General features: G+C 36.5%; 1 protein-coding gene across 3 annotated transcripts in view; it reads right to left on the bottom strand.

The window, feature by feature from the left end:
• Positions 1–420: 420 nt before the first annotated feature.
• The window catches only part of LOC150090204 (clathrin heavy chain 1-like), a 73,103-nt gene continuing 52,577 nt past the window's right edge, over positions 421–20,946 (bottom strand). For all 3 annotated transcript variants that reach the window (XM_090369016.1, XM_090369018.1, XM_090369017.1), the window contains exons 9-10: positions 15,052–15,225; positions 421–1,432 (exon numbers count right to left, since the gene is read on the bottom strand). In XM_090369016.1, coding sequence (XP_090225142.1) covers positions 1,319–1,432; positions 15,052–15,225 — 288 coding nt within the window. In that variant the 3' untranslated portion in view covers positions 421–1,318. The remainder of the gene's footprint in view (positions 1,433–15,051; positions 15,226–20,946) is intronic.

Raw genomic sequence — 20,946 nt, 5'->3', positions numbered from 1 at the left:
AGTTCCTGTGAAGTTTCACCTTTCTAGGCTATTATTTCTAGGTAAGGGTACGAATCTTTTGATACCCCCCCGTACATAAGTTTGCCTTAAAAACAAGTTTCTCTAACGAACAATGCATGGTATAGAAACCTAGATTGTGCAATAGAAATAAGTTTTTAATCTAGCCTTCTTAGATCTTTGAATTTGAACAACACTTATTTATATAAACAATATTTACAAGAAATTAGTTCAAACATGATACTATATTGGTTTTATAAGTTCTTAAATGCTAGTATATAACAACATAATGATTTAGGATAAGAACTGATTATATTAACAAAACATGAAATATTCAATGTAAGTTTAAAATAACAGACAATCTGTCTATTAACAAAATAGGTTTTGTATATTTAGCTTACAACACTAGATTTGTACAAATGTTGCAAATATTACAAGCTAAAATAAATGGTTGAAACATCAACACACTCACACCAGGGAAATCCGATGGTGGGTTGCAATGAATTTCAAAGTATTTTGTCTGTCTCCAGGTGCTTAAACAGAGAGCTGCTTCTGCACATTCCCCAGGAGGTGCATTATGGAAGCTCCTTGGGAGGTGCCATAATGCACCTCCCAAGGTTTTTGCATTTTACTCTGATCCAAGCCCAAGGCAGGATTCGAACCCGCGACCTTTGGGTTGCCAAGCAGACACTTTACCCACCTGGCTAGTCCGGTTGGCACCAAGCAAATAGCGATAAACTTGAACATATAGTGTAGATTTATTCTTGTATTATGTGGTGCAATAATAAAACTTAATTTATATATGGATTTTCTTATGGCATCTGACTTTTGCCTCACCCTGCACCTACCCACGAGAACAGCATTTTTATGTGGTGATTTGTTAATTTACTATGAATATATATAATTCTAAAACAGTTCAACCACATGGGTTACCTTCACAATATGTTAGTCACTTTTTCTTTTCCATTTTCCAGTCTGTAGTTCACACTGTCATGGTGAACTGCAGACTGGAAAAGTCTGTGGACCAGAGGACAAATGACCAGTGATTTGCGTTATATACTACTTGTGGTATATAAAAGGTGGGCTTGTAGCAACACAGAGATATTAGTTTTACTGGGCAGGATGACCTACCACAAAGTGTGAAATGCCTTAAAAACGCAATAATATATGGATTACACATGATTTACAACCTGGTGCAAATGTGTTAACAGAATACATGAGTATAATCAAACCAATATATCACCTAAATATAGTTAATGTAAACAGTAATTTGAGATTGCTAGTCTCTATGAACTAAATGGGGATATATTCACGTCTAGAATTATACTGCATTATCTTGCAGAATATGAAATAGTCTTTCAGCAACATGAGGCTTCTTGCTTATCTCCTGTACATAGTGTACAAGCAATTCCTTCTTCAAGTCAACAGAGAGAACCTGAAAATAATAAAAATAAATTAAAATATAAAATGTTTCTTTCTCTCTCTCAAACACACTGATGCACACACTCCTAACAGAAAGTTATGGAGTGATAATATTAAAAATTTAAAACAATCATGCATAATGACAAAATTAAATTTTGACCATTGCATCAGCTTTAAGTTAAAATGACACAAGAGGAGTATGTTACAGGACAAATGACCATGATGAACAACTATATTAATAAAAAATGTGGGGTATTTTAGCTTTCCAAATATTGACTGGAACTTGTGGATTGGTCATTCACACAGCAGAGGAGTGTTTCTGGATTTATCAGATGACTGTTTTCTATACCGGCATGTTAGAGGCAATAAGAAAAAGCAATACTCTTAATCTAATTATTAAGAGTGACTGTTCATGCATTAAGAATTACCAGATAAAAAAAGCAGTAGGTGGCATTGATCATAGTGTATTGATGTGGAATTAAAGATAACTGCTGTTAAGGATAAAGGAAAGGGATTTTGCTTTAGAAAAGTTAACTACAATGGTCTTAGACTGTGGGTGGGCAATTTCTGGCCCACGGTCATTTTCAAAATATATATAATGAACGGCCTGCCGAAGAATGTATATCATTAAATTATGTTTAATATAATTTTTATTATTATTCTGGTGACTGGCTGCCTGAGTTTAGCCTCTGAAGTTACACTTATAGGAATATTAGTAAATAAAAGATAGTCATGATGTGTGACAAATACACTTACAAATTTGTCACATAACAGTCTAGCCATGGCTAGTGTTGTCATTTTAACACCTTTTGCTCTAGATTTGTCATTTTTTTTTTTTTATCTGAAACGAAAAACTCTTAGTTATTACTATGCTAACCAGAGAAACATCTTCTGAATTGAAGAGCCTTTGATCCTCACGTTTGACATTCTGAAACTGACCAGAGTATTGGGAGGAACCCTTGCTGTAATTAGCATTTATCCTGTAGCATTCAGCGAGCAGAATAAACAATGACCAGGCAGAGTAAATTTAGTGTCTGCTTTGGTGACTCCACACACCAAAGCATGAAGTTTAAATTTATGGTTTTGAGGTTCATTTGCCATTTTCACAACACACTTTACCCTTGTCTATTGCTTTCTTTCTATACAGGACCTGGACTTTGTTGCTGGCCATGAATAATACATTTTATAACCCTTTTTATGTGTATCTATTCTGTTTTTGTTTGTGGTGGGAAAATTTGTCACAAAGTTACTTGAAGGAGTAACTTGGGAAAAATGAAACAAAAGAATTTAGCCAATCACAGAGATTTTCATTTGCTTTATTGACAGAGAAAAAGTTCTGCAGCTGTTATCAAGCATTGTGTACTATTATTCTACATTTTCAAGTTTCTCAGAGAAAGAAAAACAATTTCAACCAACACAATTGCATTTTTTCCTAACTTGTGATAGAAAGGCTGAAGATTTAAGTAAATTTATTATTCCAGTTTTCATTAGTTTATTTTACATGGACCATTCAAAAATTATGAATGATTCATGATGTCAGTTATTATTCCAGTTTTCTTTATTTTTTTTTAACTATACTTTGCATTTTGTTACAATTTGTAATTTTATTACTCTGATGTCAGTAATTTTTTATTTTAAATAATAATAATAAAAGTAGGAAGTTTTAAGCTTTCTTTTTTTGAGCTTTCTTTTTTTTTTTTTTTTTTTCTCTCTTTTCAATTTTCAGGGTTGAGTTAACAGGAAAGGGCAGGGCCCTTGACCTTTGTTTGCATTGGGGCCAATCTGTTCTAGTTATGCCACTGGATTTACCATTTTATTATTATATACCATACCATATTCCCTAGAGCCTTGCCCTCCTATAATTTCAGTAGCTTTTCTAAGTTTCCTAAGTTCATTATATCACTTATTTTTAGCACACCAATTTTATTTATTCTCTTCATATACACTGGTGTTTAAAGAAAGTGCATCACCTAGGAATTTCACATTTCTAACCCTTTTTCGCGATAGTATGTTACATTAATGACTAGCATCGCAAATAAAAATATAAACAAAAGATATTTATTAATAGTTAAGACAAAGCTAAGTAATATTTGACAGATGCTCTCGAAATATTCCAAAATGAGCATTTGCAACCTTTATACAACAGTTTTGGTAAACATGACAATTATGGCTGAAATGTTATCAGAAGCCTTCAATTTGCTTCAGTTTATCATTTTAAATGGAAAACAAAATGAGAAGTTCACCAGGTGTAAACTAATATTTAGTTGAACAGGCTCTGGCCTTGATGACAGCAGTACACTGTCAAGGCATTGACAAGATCAATTTCTGAAGATAATCAAATGATAGTTCATGGTTCCAAACATGAATTATGGCTTCCTGAAGTTCACAAAGGGTCTTTGGTTTCTTTCTGGCAACTGTGGATTCCACACAATGCCAACAGTTCTCTATAGGATTCAGGCCTGGGCTGTTTCCTGGCCAGCTAACAGTTGTAATGGACCGTTCTTCCAACCTATAACAAATGTAAACACATTACCGTCGAATCTCTAATGCAGAAATGAAGATAAAGCTACAGAAGTACCTACTTACACTTTTTGCCTGATGACAAGGAGCAGTCATCCTGAAAGATGCAGTTACTTGGCGGGTTTAAATGGTCTCTAATGATTGGCAGCAATTTGCCTTCCAATATAGCCAGGCCCACTGGCATTTACGGAACCTTTTATAAACTGCAGGTGACCTACTCCGCGATACAAAATGTAGACACCATACAGTCTAGATGGTATTCTTCACCATCTCTATGGCGAATCGTTTGTCTCCCATCAGAGCCATGCAGATTGAAGTTCTCATCTGAGAAAATAACTGACTTCCACTGCCCGGGGTCCATTTGACATGCTCCTTACATCAAAATAATCAGGCCTTTTTAATTTTTTGTGTGAGGAGGGCTTCTTCTTAGGACAATGGGCTACAAGTCCATTTTTGAAGAGATGTCTTCTGACTTCTGCACTGGCTACCACTCCTGTATGTTCTTCTGATTGTCATTTCAGTTCAGACGAAGAAGCTTTATGGTTTTTAAGGCATAACTGCTTCAAAAGCGGTCCTGTTTTGGCATAGAGACTAGCATTTGCATACAGTCCCTTTTTTCCTATCAGCAGTACCAGTATTCTTGAGTTTGGAAAGAAATCTACTCACTGTTGTCTGATTACAAACCTTAAAGCACTCTATAAGCAATATGATGGGAAGAACATCCTTCCTCACATAAAGCAACAATAGCACTCTTTCTTGATGGCATCAACTGCAAGTAACTCACCATCCTGACACAAGCAAGGAATGACTTCAACTCTAGCAGAGCGTGCTTATATAGCTGAAGGTAACAGATGATGCAGTATTACGTCATGACCTATGCATGTAAATCTTATCTGATGCAATCTGTAAGAAATATTGCCATATACTTATGTTATTTGGATGACAATTACAATTTTAAGGGGTGATGCACTTTCTTTGAACACCACAGCGTATGTATTCACATATGAGAATAACTTCATATCCCTGTTCTCAGTTCTGTTTGCTAGTGCTTTCTTGTAATCAGCCTTCACCTTTACCCTATCAGTGACTTTGTCACATATTCTTTTATAATGCTTGTACAAATCAGAATAAAATGATTGTCTGTAACTGTACCACACTTGTTATTTTGCTCACTTAAGCGTTTAACTTTCCCTTTCCTCCATTTTAGTATTTTAGCAATTTACAACATTTAAGTCAGAAAGACCTGGCGACCAACCCATTCTTAATCACAGACACTCAAAAACTGGAACTAGTACACTGGTACTAATACATTTGTGGCTTCAACAACTCTAACTGGGAGTTATGATTCTGTGATAACTGAGAGGAAAGTGGAAGAGAAATTGAAGCTAATCGAATCTATTAAATTATATTAAAAACAGTAGCAAAATAGATCATAAATATTTAACCATAATTATGATATAATCTGTGGATTCAGAGGAGGGCCCTACAGTTTGAAGATGCGCAAATGTCTTTCCTCTTCACAAAAGTGTGTGTATGTGTGGGAGGGTGGATCTGTCTCCTAATTATAAAACTGTAAGGATGACTTTGGTTCCGGGAAAAAAAAAAATGAAGTCTTTAGTAAAAGAAGTAAAGGAGCAGCCAGAAATGTAGTTAAACAGGAGAGACTGCTTCTACAGGGATGGGATACACTTAAATAGAAAGGGTGCAAGAATATTTGCTGACGCTATCGAGACAGTGTTAGGTGGGCCAGAAAACTGATAGCTTGGGGGGAATACAAGGACTAATAGTTTAACAGTAGCCACAGGCAGAGGTGAAGGTGATTCTTGCACAACTTCTATTAGAATAAGTAGCGACCTGGAGCGAGGGGTGTTGGGGATTTCAGGGACGGATGGCGGTCATCGTGAAATAGGTAGGTATATGGGATGTGTTAGGGTAACTAGGAATAGGAGCATGTATACCAATGCTAGAAGTATAGTAAATAAATTTGAAGTGTTGGTCAAGACATCAAAGGCGGATATTGTTGGGATAGCAGAGACATGTCACACAGATATAAGGAATGCAGAACTGGAATTTGGGGAGTACAATGTGTACAGAAAGGATAGACAGGATAGAAAGGGAGGAGGTGTTATGCCGTTAATTAAGAAAAACATGAAATCAAAAGAAGTAAGCACACCCAGTTGATATAGATGAACAGTGCACTGCTGAGTCAGTTTGGTGTGACATAAGCACTGTGAAAGTAAAAATAAGAGGAGTGTGTTATAGGCCTAATGACTCGAATGAGTACAATGAACAATTGTACAGAGAAATAGAGTGGGCTAGTAAATCAGAATGTCTTATAATGGGGGATTTTAACTTCCCAGATATTGACTGGAACTTGTGGGTTGGTCACTCACACACTAGTCAGACTTTTGTGGATTTATTGGATGATTGTTTTCTGCAGCAGCATGTTCGAGAGGCAACCAGAGAGAGTAATACTCTTGATCTGGTTATCAGCAGTGATCATTCATGTATTAAGAATTTGCAGATAAAGGAACCACTAGGTGGCAGTGATCACAGTGTACTGATGTGGGATTTACTTAAAGATTTAATTACCATCAGGGGTAAAGGAAAGGGTTTTTGCTTCCGTAAAGGTGAGTACACTGGTCTCAGAAAGTTTTTAAATTCTGTACAGTGGAATCAACTGACAATGTTACCAACAGTAAATTCTAAGTGGGAAGCATTCAGGGAATTAATCGTGGATGCTACTAAAAGTTTCATACCCATTAAGAAATACTGTTCAAGGTTTAGGCCTAAATTGTTACCTAATGAACTAATGAGACTCGTAACAGAGAAGAAAGCATGGGATGCATATAAATTATCAAGCGACTCAGAAGCCTATGGCAGGTATAAGCTAGTCTGTAATCAGGTCACAAAGGAGGTTAGGCAGGCGAAGACAGATTACGAGAAATCCTTGGCAAAAGATGCTAAGAAAAACTGCAAGGATTTCTTTACTTATATAAACTCTAAAAGGAAAGGGATGAATCTGATTGGTCCACTTCGGCATCGATAGTTCGACTGTTGATGATCCTGCTCAGATAGCAAACAAACTGAATGAGTATTTTGCATCTACATTCACACATGAGTTATTAAGGTTTGAAAATGGCAGAAGGTTATCAAATTGTAGCAGGGTGCTTAATGATTTTGTAATAACTGAAAGCAAAATGGAGGAGAAATTGTTGAAGTTAAACATAAGAAAAGCATCTGGGGTGGATGGGATCTACCCAGTTATATTAAAGGAGGCGGCAAAGCAACTAAGCAAACCTTTAGCCATAATTATGAGAGCATCCTTGGACTCAGGGGAGGTTCCCACAGACTGGAGTGTGCAAATGTATCCCCAATTCACAAAGGGGATCAAAGGGTGACACGAGTAATTACAGACCAGTTAGTTTAACTTCTGTTCCTGGTAAAATAATGGAGTCGCTGGTTAAAGATGCATTGCAGGATCATTTAGACAAAACTGCAGCAATAATTCAGACACAGCATGGGTTTGTTAAGGGAAAGTCTTGTCTGACAAATTTGATAGGATATTATGATGTGGTTAACAAAGGAACTGGATGCAAAAAATAATTTTGATATCATATATTTGGATTTTAGGAAAGCTTTTGACACTGTTGCGCATGGAAGACTATTGTACAAATTGGAGCAGAATGGTATTAAGGGTAAGTTGCTACAATGGATAAAAGGATGGTTAAGTGGGAGAAGACAGAGGGTGGTAATCAATGGGTGCTGCTCTTCTTGGACTAATGTTATTAGTGGAGTCCCACAGGGTTCGGTGTTAGGTCCACTGTTGTTTTGTATAATTATCATGATATTGATGAAGGTATATCAGGCTTAATGTCGAAGTTTGCAGATGATACAAAGGTTGGCAGGGTTGTTAATGATAGTAATGGCAGTGTGCTACTGCAACAGGATCTAGATAATTTGGGCAGATGGGCTAAGAAGTGGCAACTGAAGTTTAACCTTAACAAATGCAAAGTACTGCATATGGGTAGAAGTAACTCCAGAGAAATGTACCAACTGTGTGGTACTACACTTAAGGTGGTAGAAAATGAAAAAGACCTGGGAGTAATTGTGCAGTCAGATATGAAGTTTTCTGAGCAATGCAGACAGGCTGCCAGGACAGGTCATGGGGTTTTGTCAATGATATATAGGAATTTTGCTAGCAGGGAAAAGGAGGTGATTGTTCCTCTGTATAAGGCAATGGTCAGGCCATGCCTTGAGTACTGCGTACAGGTCTGGAGGCCTCATTTTAGGAAGAATGTTGATTTACTTGAGCGTGTACAGAGAAGGGCAACAAGATTGGTGAGGGGAATGAAGGGATCCTCTTACCAAGAAAGGCTTAAGTTCTGCAAATTGCGGCAGCTGGAGACTAGGCACCTGCGCGGTGATCTGACTGAGGTGTATAAGGCCTTGAATGGGTTGAGCACGCTGAATTATGATGGGATCCTTCCACTTGTTCAGATTGCGAACCTAAGGGGGCATAAATTCTAATTAAGAGAAGACAGATGTAGAATAGATGTGCGGAAATTTGCCTTTAGTGAGCGGGCGGTTAATTGCTGGAACAAACTTCCATCTGTCGTTGTGGAAGTTGATAGGTTAAATAAATTTAAGGAGGAACTGGACAAATATTTAGAGGGGGATTTGATTTTTTTTTTTGGCTGATGCTGCATAAGCTCATACACTTGCTTTCTTGCATCACATGCCACTACTACTAACAGTAACTTTGTTAAGTGGAGATCTTGTCTTGCCACTCTGTTTAGCTACTATGTCACAGCTGCAAAGGAACTGGTGAAAATATATAATTTTAACATCACATACTTAGATTTTAGTAATGCTTTCAATACTGTTACACATGACAGACTCCTGTGGAAATTGAAATAGTCTGGTATTAGGAGCAAGTCACTGCTGTTGATAAAGGGAGAGTTGAGTGATAAGAGAGTGGTTATTAATGGCTGCTGTTTTTCATGAACTAATGTTATTAGTGGAGTCTGCAGTTCAGTGCTAGCCTCTTACCATTTTCAATAATTATTAATGGTATTGATGAAGACATCGATAATGAGTCTCAAAATTAACACTATTATACCATGTTAAAAGGAACTGTTACAGCTGCAACAAGTAATTCTGAAGAGGTGCCAACTGCCACTGTTATTTAAGCCAAAATTAAAAATCAAACTACAAAATAAATAAATTAATTAAAAATATGGAACAGAATATATAAGCAGTGGCCCACACTCTCACCCAAGCAAGCAAGCAAGTACAGAGGCATAGTCCCCTGCTTAAAGAATGACACAACTGCTGCTGAAAATAAATAAGCAAACCTCAATTGCACACAACCCAATGGAAGAATACAGGCATCCACTGAAGAAGAAACATGCAAGAAAGTTTAGGGGAACCATAGTAACCACTTCTTCAAGGCCCTGCATTGTTATGGTCTTAAACAGCCTCCTCTTCAGTATTACCTGTTGCAGTTGCAACGATTCCTTTAACATGGTATGACTGTTTAATTTAGATTTTAATGAAGCCTGATAAAGACAGTATACATATATACACTGAACTGGCTCTGCATTAGCAACAACTACCAAATCCATCACGAGGCCACCTTTTGCCCATAATACAGCCCATACACATCTTAGCATGGCCACAAGACATTACATTATATCCTGTGATAGTGCTACCCATGCATTGCACAATATGATGTTCCAATAATGCTCATACATTGTCAGGTGGATGGTCATAGAATCAAATGTCCCTTTCTAGTAGGTCCCAAATATGTTCAGTTGGGTGACCATGGGAGAATGAAGAATTCATTGTCATGTTCACAAAATCAGATAGCAACCTGCTGGGCCTTGTGACATGGCATGTTGTCTTGTTGATAGATGCTGGCATTGTCTGGATACAACACCAGCATCTATCAAAGCATCTGTCATCATGAAGAGGTGTACTTGGTTGGTGACAATAGAAAGGTAGGCTAGGCATTCCCATCAAGCCGTTGATTAATGGTGACCAGAAGGCCCAGAGTATGCCACAAAAACAGATCCTAAACCATAACACAACCACTTCAAGCCTGCTGCACACCAACAGTTCATCCAAGTGCCATAGCTTCGTGTTGCTTTCTCCAAATGTAGATACATACATACATCAGCATAATGGGGTTGGGAATGGAATTTATCAGACTAAGCGACAAATTTCTACGTGTTAGTGGTTCACTGTTGGTATTGATGTGCCCATGCAAGGTGCAGTTTCTCGTGTCTTGCAGTAAGCATGGGTACCCACGATGGCTGTTGACTACCATAGCTTATACGACCTAATGCCCAGTGCATAGTCCATGTGGATACTGGTCTTGTTATTCCTATGTAGTACTGGTTGGTTAGCTGAACCACTGTGCCACATAGTTTCTGTGTTACGAGATGTGGTGAGCATCATGTGTGTTACACATGATGCTCACCACAGGCATCAACAGCCATGTGTGCATGGCTATCCCACAGGTGACCTTTGGCTGGTTGTTCAATCACTGTTGAGCCAGTCACAGTAAAAGTGACAAAAGACACCCCAGAACAGGAGCACTTAACTATGTTGGCTGTTATCGAGATACTGGCATTTGCACATCTTGTCTCCATAATTATTCCTCGTTTGAAGTCAGACAGATCTTAACACTGACCCATTCTCCCCTGCAGACACTCAAAAACTGATAACCACAACCTTATGCCAGCTTTTCCCAGCTTTGAGCCTTTACCAGTGTCACAGACTAGCCCATTTCTAACACAAGGCGGTGCTGTTAATGCAAAGTCAACTTAATGCATATTATGTCATATATACATTATATATATGTGTGTGTTGAATAGAATAACAAGAAAGTGGAAACAAGAAGGCAGAAAAATGGAAAAAAGATGACAGAAAAACAGGGAAGTAGTCTAGTACAGTCACTTACAGTTTTGTAAGTTGTGTGGCAACGTCCTCATTTTGTTAATTTTGTAATTATTTATCACTTTTTATACATATTTTTGTTCTCACTTTATTTATGTATGTAAAGAGACAATATGAGGGGGAAAAAGCAGAAAATAAATGAAAAAACAAATAAATAATGAAGACAGAAGTAGAAACGGAAGGAATATGTATCTAATTTTGGAAAATATTAAGTACGGGATAAATATAGCCAAAATTATAAGCCAATAAATAATAAATTTAGACCGGTGCCACCTGACCACACCAATGCCAAAAAAAAGTGCGAAATATCACTAATATGATAAAATAAACCAACCATAAAAGAAAAACAGATATAGGAAAAAGAAAGCAAGGAACAAAAAAACAGATGATAGTTGCATCCAATCTCGTCGGAGTGCTAGATACAACAGCAGTGAACATTACTGCATTTTGAATGTAATGGGAATTACCGCAATGGACAGAGGCAGACATTCACTGAAATGCCAGCTCACTGAAGCAATAAAATCACATCATAGTGGCCATACTTTTGTGTTTATTATTTTCCGCTTTTTTTTTCATATTGCCTCTATATATTATGCAATGTGTTGTTGGATATTGCTTATACTGCCACTTATGTTTGCAGTAATTTCTTTCTTTATTTTTACTATTAAACATATTATTTTTACAGTTTTATTTCTAAAGGGTGTAGTGAGTGCTAATTACTGCTCATACTGCCCTCTGTAATCTGTTTATTTTCTGTTAACTTAATTTCTTTCTTTTTGGTAGCAGTCTCATTTTTAGTGGTGAATGCTTAAGCTTTGTGTTTTTACAGTTACTGCATTATGCCTCCATGATGTGATTTTATTGTTTCAGTGAATGTCTGGCTCTGTCTGTTTGCATTATGTGCGAAATGCAGTAAGGTTCAAGGCTGTTATATTCAGGGGCCCTCTGATGAGCTTGGATGCAATGGTTGTCTTTTTTTGCTCCTTGCTTTGTTTGTCCTATATCTATATATTTTTTTTGTGGTTTGTTTATTGTATCATATTAGTGATATTTCGCACGTTTTTGGCCCCGGCATGGTCGGGTGGCACTGGTCTAAATTTATTAGCTTTTTTTTACAAGCATGCACACACTAAATGGTTTTCTACAATTTCTACTTTACTTATTATATTGCGTATTTCCATCTTCATTAAAGACTGTTCCTAAATATATAAAATTACTAACTATATTCAATTTTTAATTAGTACATCTACATTCTAAATTTTCCACTTCTCTCCCAACTTGCATAACTTTCACCTAATTTTCATACTAAATTGTCTATAAGTAATATCTAATTTGTTCAGAGATGCTTAATGATCTTGTAAGCTACTACTTAGCAGCCAAATACCATCTGCACATAATAACGATCCCATTTTCACATCACCCACACTAAACTGTCAGTAATTGACATTCTTTTATTATATGGTCCTTGAAAATTACAAATAAGAATGTAATAATGTATAGCCCAGCCTCACTCTGTTTAACCTCAAACTATTTTCCAATGCTTCCTTCAATCTACACATCAGACTTGCTATTTTTATAAAACTTTTTTTTTTTTCTTTTCTTTAATTCTCCTAAGAAGATCATCCTTGATGGTATATTTTCCTAAAATTTTAATGCATAGGTTTCTAGGTACTTTATCATAAGACTTTCAAGGTCAACAAATCACAAATACAGGGTCTTATGTTTTTTTTTTGACTTGTCTAAATGCGAATATGGAACCCTAGCATCCCCTATTTGGCCTAATACTTGGCCATTCTTCCCCATAGTTACATTCAACAATGCTTCCAACCCTCTTCTTCAAAGTACTCGTGTAGATTTTACCTGTTATGTACTAAGGTGAGTAACTATTATAAAGCAGAATCACCCAACTTAGACAAGTAATTATAAACTATGCATAAATCAAAAGAATTTGCATATTGTGATATTGCAAGCAAATAACAGATCAACAGAAAATGCATAAGTAAATAAATCATTTAGCAAATCAAAATATTTACTCCATATCTCTGAAAATATTCCTTTTTAGTTTTAACTTCACTCTTGTAATTTTCATTTATCTTACAATACATTTTTCTATCTTCCTGATACTTTTTTTCTCATATTCTTATGAAATATGATTTCATAAGATTTTCCAATTAGCCTTTATCATTATCTGGAGAAGCAATTTTGCACTGTAATTTTCAATAAAGATTTATTAGCTTTATTCACCATAAATTTATATTTTATTTTCTATAAAACTACCTCTAATTTGGGTCATAAGTGTCCTGTCTTTAAACACCTCCACATACTTCTTTTCAGTTTATTTTCTTGGCATAATCATATAAATACTGCTTCCTTGGCATCAAAAAAACTTGTCTCTTTTGCTCTCTGCACAACATTTCTGCCTCAACTCTTTGACTATCCCGAAACTTTCATTCAGATTAACAACTACCAATATGGATTCCATTGGTGCCAATCTACTGGAGATATCTTGGCTACTCATCTTTGGACAAGTTTGATGCAAAAGTTTCAAGAAACTCAAGAAGTTGATTTCTTAGGTTTTTGATCATGTCTGGCATAAAGGTCTTCTAAGCCACAGGCTTTATCTCTAATCACTACGTATGATGATAAATGGGTGTGTGTTTCCTAATTTCTGAACTTATGCTGGAGTTTTTTAAGGTTCTGTTTTTTTACCTACTTTCTTCCTTCTATATAAAATTACCTTCTTCTACTGGCTGGAAATCCTATTTGTAATTTTTACTGATACTAGTCACTAATAACAATTGCTAATCCATTAATAAAATTAAGCAAGTTTGCACATTTTTTTATTTCTCACCAGCTACCGCTGACTAGTCTCAAATGGTTCCAAGTATGAACTCTCACCATGGTCTTTAAGGTACATGTGCAAGCTACTGAACTTGCATATATCATATCATATCATATCATATATAATCATTAAATTAAATGGCATGCATGTTGTTGTTGTTGTTATTTCGGTTTTTAGGAGCATTAGCAACTAAGGCTATATTGCTCCGGGAATATGCGGTGGTCATTCCCTGACCTTTCCGCATCCTCCGTATTTGGTGGTGACGGGCTCGAACCCCGGTCTAATCAAGAAGCGTGTGCAACGCACTGTTGCTCCTTCCCACCTGGCTACGGAGGTACCTAAGTGGCATGCAATATTTAGATCTGCCTGGGCCTGACCTCTAATCTAAACTGTAGCATATGAAGTCAAGCTTTATTAGAAGATAAGGGTAGTGATGTATTTTGAATATCACTCCAGGGAAATCAGAGTATCATAGGGAATCAAGAAATATCAAAAACTAGAATGAAGATTCACCAGAAAAAATATGTATAACAGGCAGAAAAATAGCGTCCTTGTACGAAATATAGTTCACAATCTCCAAAATAATGAAGTTAATTTGAGATTCAAGGCTAAATTGCCAGTTTGAGAGATGTGTCTGGATGTGAAAGCTCATATGTTTTTAAAGTGATGTAATGATTTTGTAGTGATAATATTCATACATTTCCTATATTAGCTCAAAGCTGTTTCCTAGTGCCTCTGTAGCACAGAATCTCAGTTGATGTTTTGAGACATGATGATATCACAAGCAACATCCACTTCCATTACTCTGAAATGTCTTAACTGCTCTAAACATCATTCATATTAAATGACACTGTTCCATGTTTGAGGAGTTCAAGCAGTGACTGCAGGTCTAATACACTTGAAATGTTATATATGGAATAAACTGCAGTTTTATATATATATATATATTTTGCATCTATTCTATTAATATCACTTTTTATGAGAATTTGAACAATCATGGCCAAATAGTACTCTACTATTGCATTTCACTATAATTTTTTTTCTAGGCATCATTCTTCAGCATTTTGCAAAACATTCTAGATTTTTTTTCCCCTCCATTTGTGTGTTACTATTCTCCTTCTGGACTTATTCTGATATATGAAAGTGTCATCATTTATGTGCAAGTAAAGCATCTGACATGCAAGTAAACACCACTGTTTCATTAATATATTTTTTAAGAATATAAAATTAATTTTTGTTGGTTCAAGAGATAAAAGATACAAAACAATGGTAAAACTGAAATGCATTTAACAAACAGTAAAAAATACCTGTCCATTTCGAGAAACTGCCAATATTCCTTGAGTGTCTTTCTTTAAAACAGTTGCAAAGACAATGTCAGGACAGATGGTGTGACTACAAAGGGTAGTACCAGTTTCCAAATCAAAGAGATGAAGAAGCCCATATTTGGTGGTCACATACACAAGTCCCAAGGAAGAACTTACCTAAAAATAAAGTGTATTAAGAGACATTTGATAATGATATGGTATGTTAAATAGTATATAGCATTATTCACTGACTATTTCAGCGTCCCCTTTTTCTAGATTTTTTTTTTTTGTACCCAATGATAAAGAATGGGGAAAATATGAGTAACTTTTTAGTATAAAACTACAGCAGCATGAAAGAAAGATGTGAATGAAGGAAAATAATCATTAGTTTTATCAGTTTATATATAAAAGAATAGACATTATTTAAATGTCAACAGTTATTGTTTATTTTATACTATTTAATCTTTATCAAGGAATACTCATCCCATATATTTTCTCCATATACTTATCTATCAATCTCGTCTACCAATACTCATCCCATATTTCCTACTAGTTTCATATTACTAATGAAACTAGCAGGAAGCACAAGGTATTTCAAAAAAAGCAAACATATGAGTAAGAAAACAAACAAACATATAATAGCAAACATATGAGTAAGAAACCATAACAGACTGTTTTAAACCAGTCAGTGACTTAGTCCATTATAAATATCAGCATTAACCTTTCAACTATTGCATGGTATCTGACAGCCTGATGCCATCTTTTTTTTTTTTTTTTTTTTCCTGTTTTCTTCATATTTTTTTTATATGAGAAAGGTCCTTGCTAATTTCTTTAAATTATGATACAGTATATTTTGTTTTTGTTTCAATTTATTTCAGATTACAAGTTAACTATTTTTTGAAAACTAATAGATGTCGAATAATGGAATTTTTTTTTTTTAAGAATTAGTTGGAATGTAAAAATGCCCCTCATCCAGCAACTATAATTCCTCCCCCAAACCTTGAAGGGGAGAGTACAGTTGAATAAGGAAGTACAATTTACAGTCCCAAATATCTCGATGTTTTCAAATGCATTAGAGCAGCATCTCTCATCCATGGTATGTTCTTGAATCATGTGATACCCTACTAGCGGCCGACCTGTTAAATGGATTATCATGGTAGCTCAATACGCAGCCTCAAAGACAGTCACAATCACTCCCCACTCTGGAGCATGGTGGACCCATACACAAAAACCCCCACACCTAAACTCCAGCTTTTGATTAAAACAGCAACTCCATAAGCAATAGAAGCAATCTGGTGAAATTAATGATAGGAGAGCCTTTTCAAGAGCACGAGCCATTTTCAACTGCCAAAAATAACAGTCCATCAAGAGCTATTTTGAACGGTTGCTAACAGCTGGAAAGGCACCATACACAAAAGAAACTGCTAGTTTCCCAGAGCAACTTGACCCCCAGAGATGGACTGACTTCATTACCTGATTTGAAGATGTTGCAGCATCCAACAATAATTTAGACCACATATTCAATTGTAATAGACAGGACATGCTGACATCCATCACTATATCTAAACACCAAATCTTAGCAGCCTTGAACTCAACCCCATCCTCTACAGCTATGGGTGCAGATGGAATACTCCAGTTCATGCTGTGATGCCTGGGTCCACATATCATCCAGCCCCTTCTTAGCATCTTCAATGCAGTACTAACCAAACATACCTTTTCCCATCAATGGAAAGTCTATTTGGTAAGGCCGCACCTGAAAATAAGAATGCCATTATTAGAGAAACACTTCCGACCCATCTTCAATTCCTCATGTCTCCTGAAACTACTAGAAAGAACCCTCCTGCCAACTTTAACAGCTCACATACTTCCAGATGCTCCACCACAAATTCATTGGCGCCTCTGTAGCCAGGTGGGAAGGAGCAGCAGTGCGTAGCACACGCTTCTTGATTAGACCGGGGTTCAAGCCCATCACCACCAAATACTGAGGATGCAGAAAGGTCAGGGAATGACCACCGCATATTCACGGAGCAATATGGCCTTAGTTGCTAATTCTCCTAAAAACCAAATAACAAACAAACAAACAAACAAATTCATTCATCACTACCAAACAGGTCTACCATTACCAATCTCCTTGCCACCACCCACAGCATCCTTACAGCTTTTGAGAGGAAAGAACTCTTCATAACCTACCTCAATATCGAAGCAACATTTGATGCCGTTCAGTTCCTGCCCTCCTACGACTACTTGAAGACCACTACTCCATAGGTGGGGATGCATTGCATTTCCTCTCATCACTCCTTCAGAACTGTACAATCATACTCCATAATTTTGACAAAAGCTGTAGTAAGCAAATATCTACAGGAGTACCACGAGGGGGTGTCCTCTCCAGCCTCCTCTTTACTGCCATTATCTCCCCTTTTATAATCCGGAGACCAGATATATTTTGTTATGCTAACTATTTAAAAATACTGACCTCTGTTCATGCTGTTCTCTCCCACGAGCTGCGAAGACAAAAATTGGGGACTTTCAAGTGTCATTTTGTTAATTTAACCTAAATGTTACGTTACACCAGTATTAATTTAATGTAATTTTTATGTCATCTTAATATTTTTATGTAATCTAATGCCATTATGGAAGTCACTGTATCGTCTTATTAATGTCATATGTCACTTGATGTTATTTCATTTAATTTGTTTTATGTCCTATATCACTTAATGGCAATTTATTTATTTCTGTAATATATCTGCTTGTTATCTCTATAAGGGTTAGCTGTAGTCCGACCAAGCTTTTCCTTGGTCAGACTACTGTTTCAAAACTTCTTATGACAACGTTTGCTCAGATCATGTCAGTGAAATTATTCTTGTAGGAATGGAATCCTTTATTCCACACTCCACTTTAAAATGTCGTCCTTTATCTAAACCTTGTTTTCCAACGAATGTGCTAAGGCTGTTCAAGAGAAGAATGTTGCATATCGTAATTGGCTTGTTTCCAATTCTTCAGTTTCATTTTCCGCCTACAACAAAGCTCGCAACAATTGTAAAGCAGTCATTAATCAGTCCAAACTAGATTTTGAACAAGCTAAGAGTAGAAAACTTGCTTCTTGTCCTAATGGTAGCCGAGCATTCTGGTCTCTTGCCAAAGCTATTGGCTGCAACTTTCGCCCATCTCTGCTCCCAACTCTTTCAAAACTAGATGGTTCTGTTGTCACTTCAGCCAAGGATAAAGCTGACCTGCTAGCATCCCAATTTTCTTCCAACTCATGTATTAATGATCTTGGTAAAATACCTCCCACCATCACCAACACACTCCATTCAATGCCTCCTGTGGTCTTCTGTTAAAAGGATGTCAGAAGGATTTTGACGAATCTCGATGCTAAGAAAGCTCCAGGTCCTGTGATATTTCTCCACTTGTTCTCAAAACCTGTGCTCCTGAACTTACTCCTGTTCTTTGCCGCCTTTTTTTACTTTCTTATTCCAAAGGTGTTTTTCCTTCTGCTTGGAAATTTGCTCACATCCAGCCAGTTCGTAAAAAGGGTGACAAGTCCCTCCCATCCAATTATTGGCCCATTGCAATTACTTCTACTCTTTCTAAAGTAATGGAGAAATCAATTAACTGCCAACTCTTAAACTACCTAGAAACCTTCCGTCTGATCAACGACCACCAGTATGGATTCTGTCAGTGTCGATCCACTGGTGATATTCTGGCTTATGTTACCCATTTATGTACAAATTAATGGAAAAGTTTGGTGAAACACAAGCAGTTGCTCTTGACATCTCAAAGGCTTTCGATTGTGTTTGGCATAAAGGTCTTCTAAACAAGTTTCCATCTTATGGTTTGCCAACTGTTTTTTGTAAGTGGTTATCCAATTTTCTCTCTAATCACTCACTGAGGGTGATGGTAGATAGCTCTCTGTCTTGTAACTTCTCCACTAATGCTGGTGTCCCCCAAGGCTCAGTTCTTTCCTCCATTCTTCCTCTTGTATATTAATGACCTTCTTCCATTGACTGGAAATCCTATCCATAATTTGGACGATGATAGCACATTGCATTCCACTTTCCATTTTGAAAAACCTTGCCCTGCTCAATCAGCTTCAACTTCTTGAATATCCGCTACCAATTCCTTAAATGCCGATCTCCAGGTAATTCTCCAGTGGGGCAAAGACAACTCAGTTGATTTCAATCCTTCTAAAACTCAGTCTTGTCTTATATCTCGCAAAAAAGGATTCTTCTGCTCCTATGCTTATCTTTGGTGACACTCCGATTTCTAGGCAAAATGATATTACCCTGACTTCTAATTTCTCTTGGCACAAGCACATTACAAATATTACTTCCTCTGCATTACTTTTCTTCCTAATAGCTGTTCACTCTGTACAAATTGCAAATCTGTCCTACCATGGAATATTGTTCCCACAACTGGGGCAGTGCCCCCAAAACCTCTCTGAGGCTTCTAGATTCCCTTCAGAAGAGGGCAGTTAGGTTAATTAATGACTCATCTCTAACAGAGTCTCTCCACTCTCTGTCTCATAGATGTACTGTTTCTGCTGCATGCCTTTTCTACAGATACTTCCATTGGCACTGTTCTTCTGAATTGGCTTCTATAATTCTCGCTCTCTCTTTCTCTCTCTCTTTCAAAACAGACCGAACACGTGCTGCCAACATCCATTTACTGTCCAACTTCAAACTCACAGAACTAACTTTTCATCTTCCTCATTTATTCATTCAACTGCCGTTTTCTGGAACAACCTTCCTTTGTACATATTTCCTGAAAATTACAGTCTACAGAAGTTCAAGTCTAATGTCAACAAATATCTTCTTTTGTCTTCTCAACCTCCAGCCTAAGCACGGTACTAAGTACTATAGGTTCTAATACCTTTCATGTTTGGGGTTTTCATAAAAAAAAATATATATATCTGACATTTAAGGACATTTTGGTGAAACTGGCAAATCTGCTGCACATCAACTGGGGAAATGTGTCACTGCAGCCATCAATATAAATTAGTAATAATTAAAATTTCTGATAATAAACCTTGGAGCAAGAGGCATCCATGCACACCATTCCGAAATGTGATACCTACAACTTACATTTTTCCCAACAACTACATAATTTCCTGTTATTTCCCAATCTTGAACACTTTGCTCACCTGACATCAATTCATGAGACTTCTGATTGAGAAAATGTGACTGCAGACACCAATATAAATTGATAACAATTACAGTTTCATGGCAAGAAACCTTTGAGCAAGAGGGTACTTTGGCATAACCATTTTTGAGCAGGATGGGGCACAACCCAATATTAAGAAATACATTGTTAACACAACAATTACGTAATTTCCTCTTATTTCCAAATTTCTTAATTATTGTTCACCTGATTTCGATCCATGTGACTTGTTCTGGGATTATCCCAAGTACAGAGTTTACATAAAAACATTAAAAACTCTGATGGATTTGAATATAGGCATTATATTGGAAGTTGTAAATGTCCAATGTAATGCTTATATTCAAATGCAAAATGCCAGAAACTGCAGTTATGCATTTATAATATGCTACTGTGGTCAATAACCACCATAATAAACAATTTGATCAAAACAACATATAATATGTAAAGAACCATACTGTGATGACACAAACTTGTTAATTTCCTCTGGGATCACTTTTTGTAATCTTTAATTTATTTATTTATTTATTTTTTAATGTCTTTCAGTACTGTATGATCTGGATATTGCCCATTTCAAATTTTAACTGTGTGAGATTAACCAATTTCCATCTCTAGCCCTCCTAAGTGATGCAGTTCAGTCATAACCACTCCGTACATGGTTACAAATACTTTATGCAAACAGAACATGTTAATACAGATATTAATTAATCAGCACATGGTAAATGCTGCAACATTCACAAGGTA

The sequence above is a fragment of the Mastigoproctus giganteus genome, chromosome 2 (assembly GCF_048544385.1).
Source record: "Mastigoproctus giganteus isolate SK-2022 chromosome 2, ASM4854438v1, whole genome shotgun sequence".
NCBI lineage: Eukaryota > Metazoa > Arthropoda > Arachnida > Uropygi > Thelyphonidae > Mastigoproctus > Mastigoproctus giganteus.
The sequence above is the reverse complement of the archived record's forward strand: the minus strand, read 5'-3'. Positions and strand labels throughout refer to the sequence as shown.